At 37.4% G+C, this 6000-nt stretch overlaps 1 protein-coding gene across 5 annotated transcripts in view; it reads right to left on the bottom strand.

Annotated features, from left to right (window-relative positions):
* Window positions 1-1460: 1460 nt before the first annotated feature.
* HIVEP1 (HIVEP zinc finger 1) overlaps window positions 1461-6000 on the bottom strand; it is a 182463-nt gene continuing 177923 nt past the window's right edge. For all 5 annotated transcript variants that reach the window (XM_056823439.1, XM_056823438.1, XM_056823440.1 and 2 more), the window contains exons 8-9: window positions 4704-5221; window positions 1461-3108 (exon numbers count right to left, since the gene is read on the bottom strand). In XM_056823439.1, the coding sequence (XP_056679417.1) occupies window positions 1987-3108; window positions 4704-5221 (1640 nt within the window). In that variant the 3' untranslated portion in view covers window positions 1461-1986. The remainder of the gene's footprint in view (window positions 3109-4703; window positions 5222-6000) is intronic.

Below are 6000 nucleotides of genomic sequence, written 5' to 3'. Positions count from 1 at the left end.
GATCTTGTTACTCATCCATTCCTGACCTGGTCCAGCTCACAACTCAGATCACCGGGTGGATCCTGCTGCTTCTAGGGATTCATCATATACTGAATGTAATGCAGAGGCCAGATCTGCATGGCCCACAGCAGCTCCGAACTCGGGAACTTCAAATTCATTCGTTTCAGCCTCTCCAAAAGCCAGGTTTACCGGAAGGTGTCACTGTGCCTGGGCATATTATTGCTATAAAACATTAATTGTATTGCTACTGTTTTGAAATCCAGATAATTAAAGCCTTAAAGGGTTGATGTGTATGCAAGAATTAAATGTAGCATTTTAAATTTAGGAGATAAGGAATGCATTTATAAAGCAATACAGTTCCCATTATGGTTCCAGGATGATTTTAAAATCTTTCTGTCACTGATTATTAGCATATAATAAATAAAACACTTAATTATGCAAATCCAGCTTTTATTATTTTGATAAATTCTAACTCTTAATTTGCTGGTTTAACCGATTTTAAAAATGTTGACTGCAATTTACCCTACTTGATGTTAAATCCTGAAAAAATAAAATTTTCACATTATATATCGTATTAATTTCAAACTGCCAATAACGTTCATGGAGTCAATATTTTAGGACTCTGGAGAATTCACTTAAGCCTTCCATATTTATGTATTCAGATCTATTTCAATTATGGGATTTAAAGAGTCTTCTTTTCAAATACTACCTATTCTCATGAAAATATTCTTGCAATTTCTTCGTTCAAAGGTATTGGTGGGCAACAAATCATTATTTTGTTTTGCTGAAAGAACATGGTGCAATTAAATTTCCAGAAACAAAGTTGTTAAACATGACTATTGGGAAATAGGATTTAGAGCTTCTCAAAACCTGGTATGCCTTCCTATTTAGCAGAAAGCTTATAACAGCACACTGCAGATAAATAAATAAATAAATAAATAAATAAATAAATAAATAAACAAACAAACAAATAAATAAATAAATAAATAAAGATTCTTCAGGACAATGGGGTCCTTGCTAAACAATCAATCCTATACTTTACTGCCAGTGAGCTACTTTTTGTTAGTTGCATCCAAACCATGCTCTCAAGATAACACATTTTTTTTGGTAGTATGTTTTATTATTTTTATGTTCACATTTTGAAATTACAACTGAAATGCCCATTTTAAACTAAATCCCACTTGCCTCTTTAATTTAGTGCAAAGAAGTCTTTAGAAAGGCATTTGTCAAAATAATCAAGAACAATATCACCAATTATTATGCCAATGATGAAAAAAATTCCCTCAATGGTCTTAACTTTACTTCCAAATGGCAAAAATAAAAATTCTCTTACCACCCCCTCCCCATTTTGTTCCTCCAAAAAAAAAAAAAGTGGCAGCACACTAGACCTAAGCATAAGGTAAGCCTGCTGCTCACTAATCCCTGAGGATGGCATAAAGAAGGCACAACGTGAACAATGGTAAAGTCAGTAAATAAAATTTTACTGGAACATTTCATAACACAGAAAAATTCTGTCTGAAGTGTAAAGCTACTGTCTTACACAAGTAGATGGAGAGACCCATTTCCAAGACTAATATGGATACAATAAATATGGAGTTTTACATACCAATCTGTACACAGAAACTTTCCCCTACAACCATAAAAATTTACATTTAACAGTGCAACATATAATTTAATCATTTGATTTGACATAAGATGTTTTACTTACTAAACACAAGCAGCTACCTGTTTTTCATATACATATATAATATGTATTTTATATAGATATATTTTTTCAACATTCTGTACAAGTTTCTAAACATAAAACTCCAAAAAGGCACAATTGTCTATACAACATGTACAAAAATGGTTGGAGCTGACAAGAAACAACAATTATTGGTCAAAATTTCATGATTGCACAAAGATTAATAATGAATTTGTGTCAGAAAAAATGTGCTTTAAGGAAAGATAGGTTTGCAAAGAAACCTTTAAGTGTTATAAAAAAATCTAGGTTGCTATTACAAGCCTGTCCTCATCATCATCACTACTGACATCACTAAACTGCACTGCCTTGTGCCTGCGGGGCCGGCCGGGGGAGCGTGCTTGCAGAAGTGGCCCTGGCTCTGGCGGAGGGCCCTGGCAAACCCCGGGACAAGTGGCTTCATGCTTTGGCGTCACATGATTCACCAAGTCAGCGGTTTCATTGTCCGTTTTTCTGGTGCTGACAAGCCTTACGTGCTCTCTCGCAGGAGTGGGCTTGGAGGAATCTGTGACATTGTACCGAAGGGGTAGAGGTGAGCCCTGAGGAGAGAGAGCAGCGGTGACCTGGCGGGGATCGGCCACAAGAGTCTGTTCTGGTGGAGTTTCACAAGCTTTGTTTTGAGAAGCTGGTGTTTCAGAAACTCCCTGTCCATCGACAGTGACTGGACTAACCGAAGGAATTAAGGTAGGCAGTGCTATGTTCAATATTTGTAGGCCTGGAATGTGTGTCTGAGGGCTAGGATTGCTTTGGGCTGAAGGGTTTGCTGTCAGAACTTGAAGTCCCACAGCATTCAGCGCGAGTCCTGAAGGATGTACCTGGGGGGTGATACTTGTGTTGGCTAGGCCTAAAATATTTACAGTTTCCATGCTTAAAGGTGGAAGAGTCTGCAAGCTTGGGGCACTCAGGTTTTGAAGGCCTGGGACACCAATTTGGCCAATGGGAATACATGGCATGACGCTGTTTAGTTCAGCTACCCTGGTGGAGTTGGTAGTGCCAGAAACCTCTGTGGCCAGATCCCCAGGAGGACCTGTAGTTCTGTGGATCACGCCAACGGCTGGAATAGTGAGTTGCATGGGTCCAGCTTGAATGGGTACAAATGTGGAGTATGCAGTCAGGCCAGCAGGAACCACATGGATTCCTCCAACTGGAATCATACTAAAGGGTGTCCTTGTTTGTTGCTGGGAATGCAAAGGAAGATGGCTAAACAAATGAGTTTGAGGAGGCATCAATTCTGTAATCTGCTGCAGAGGTATTGGCTGTTTCTGATCTTGGATCTTAGGATAAGGTGAAGCCACTGAAGGGACAACCGCTGTTATCTGGGTGCCATGGTCCACTGATGGAGGAAGAAGTTTCAGAGAAGGCATATCCTAAACAGGAGAAATAAAACCTCATGTAATGTTTTAATCAGCAATGAAGTCAAATTTTGCAAAATGATCATGTGGATTCTATTTTTTTTCTGGCAACAAATTAACACTAGGAAAAAAGTTAATCTGGGGAATTAGTTGCTAAATTGCAATGAATCTTTCATGTTTGTGTTATCATCCAAAAATTCAACAGATTTGTTGTCATAAGGAAGTCACTGTAGGCATGGATGAACTTAGAGAATATTTAAACTCTGGAATGGGTGATAGAAACAAAGATCATAAAATTATGGAAAGGTTCTCAGAGAAAGGAGCAATCTAGGCCTTTCTCCCATAGAAGACTATGGAGTCATTCACAGATTCAGAGCTATGAGAGCTCTTAGAGGTAATTTAAATCTATCTCCTCAATTTTACAGGTGAGCAAAATGAGGTCCAAATAGTTTAGGTGACTTGTACAAGGCCAAACAGGGACAGTATGTATAGTTGAAAATCTGTTACCCTAAAAATGAACTACATTTCCTGGGAGCCCACTGACTTCCTGTCATTAAGTACTTCCTGTAGAAAGGGAATAAATATTCAGTGGGCAGTCCTGATCAGCCTCTTTGGCATGCAGCCACATTCATATAAATACGAATTATTTTTATTATTATCATCATCACTATTTTTGGTATTCTCAGGCATTTGGAAATATAGGATTGGAGTTCTACAGAGACTGAGATTTGATGGTTATTTGCCTAGAAATGGAAAAGGATGTCATGGGACTAAAAGAGATCTTTAAGGAAAGGAATATCAATAAAACTAAGAAAAGATAAGAGTTCTAGAGAACAAAATGGTTTAATGAGTGGATAAGGCTTGAGAAGTCAGCAAAGGAAACAGTTTACATGTCTTAATTTAAGTCATTATTATTTGGGGCAACTGGGTGGCTCAGAGGATTGGGATCTAGGCCTAGAGATGGCAGGTCCTGGGTTAAATTTGGCTTCAGATATTTCCTAGTTGTATGACCCTGGGAAAGTCACTTAATCTTCATTGCCTAGCCCTTACTACTCTTCTGCCTTGGAGTTAAATTATAGTATTGATTCCAAGATGGAAGTTAAGGGTTAAAAAATAATCATTATTATCAACAACTCACATTTATGTTTTAAAAGTTTTTCCAAATATATGAAGTACAAGTAATATGTTCATTCTCTAAGGAAGGACTCAGAGGCTATATAAATGACATGCCAAAGGTCATACAAGTTGGCTCATGGATAAGAAGGAGCCAGGGTTTTTGACTCTTAATTCTCTTGTCTTTTGCCCCTTTCCCCCCTTGAATTATGTAGAAAATCAAAGAATAATAATCAGTAAGCTATACAACTTTTGAAGAGTTGTTTGGTATATACTTAAGGAAAAAATGAGGAAAGGCAATGAAACATAACTGAAATAGAGGAGAAAAATGAAGTAATCCAGAAAATCAATAATCTGCATCTAACTAGAAGAAATGCTTTCATTGAAGTTACACAACTGAGTCAATATTACCATCAGAAAGTAACTTGGATAACATATTAATTTTTTAAAGCCCTAGCTCTTCTATGAGTAAGATGAGAAAATAAAAACCTAATCACCTGTGTTATGTCGGTAGGTTTTACTGTTGTAGGACTTCCCGCTACTTCTTCTGCATCAGGATAGTCGATAGACATTAGATGGCATGGTGATCTTGGAGCCACTTCGGGGGAGGATAGAATACGGTCTCCAATAGTTACCTTCTCTTGTTTAGTCTCATTTTTCGTACTGTGCTGCCTCGTTATCACTGGGGATCTGGAGCTCCTACAGTCAGACTGTACTGAGCTAAGTACAGTCATCTTGGTGGGAAGGGCTTTAGGCAGAGCATCCATAGGATCTGAGGGTACCTTAGAAAAACACTCTGCAATTCTAATTTCTTCATCAGCACTTAGAGACTCCTGAAGACTGCTTCTGGTTGGGTGGTGCTGAGGGCTGGCTGTAACTGAAGGTGCTGCAGACAGAACTGATTCACTCTGGCTATCTTCATCATCATCTTCATTCTCATTCTCATCATCATCAGGGCCATCAGAATCCTCAATGTCATATCCTGACTGCTCATAACCAAATCTTTGTTTTTCACCTGTTAAAAAGAACCCAAAGTTGGTATGCTGTAAAAGTGTTTTGTGAATAATGTTAATAACTAAGCAACATTTGAGCACGTTATGTGTCCACTTTGTGGAAATGAGAAAGTAGTTCCCCCTGCAACACAGCTGAGGACATAAGATACAAGAATGAACAACTAGAGAATAATTATATGGAACTAAATGCAATCAGGATTCAGGGGAATGAGAGATTAGTATAGGCTAACCCATTTAAGGATAACTGCAAAATTAGTTGTCAGAGACCTCTCCTAAAACAATATTATAAACTTATATAAGATTTTCCTGCAAAGAAAAGAACCTGTAACAGTTTTAAGACAGAGACTGCATTCACTTTTTATGTGGCATCTCCAGAGGCTACACAACTGCTCTTATACAGAGAGCAGGTGCAGAATAAATGCTTGTTACTCAATAGATTTACCTTTATTTTAAGGTTTACAACAACCAAGAGTAAAACAATAAAACTTTCTACCCACAGCAAGTATATGTACCCCAAGTCCCTTGACACTAAAGTATTGGAATGCAGACAAACAAGTCATTTTTGTTCAGTCTTTAACAGTGACATGTTATAAAACATGTATTTAAAAAGAGGGGAGGGGGAAAGTAAAAGCAAATCATTTATAAAACAAGCAAAAAACATTTTTGCTTGGATGACTAAATTGCCTGAAAATTATTATAATTTTGTTCAGTATATCCTTCGCATTATAGCTTTCAATACTACCATTTGGATTTTTACAATCCTTTTATAAAAAAATTCTAT

Source organism: Monodelphis domestica, chromosome 3 (genome assembly GCF_027887165.1).
Source record: "Monodelphis domestica isolate mMonDom1 chromosome 3, mMonDom1.pri, whole genome shotgun sequence".
In the NCBI taxonomy this organism is placed as follows: domain Eukaryota; kingdom Metazoa; phylum Chordata; class Mammalia; order Didelphimorphia; family Didelphidae; genus Monodelphis; species Monodelphis domestica.
The sequence above is the reverse complement of the archived record's forward strand: the minus strand, read 5'-3'. Positions and strand labels throughout refer to the sequence as shown.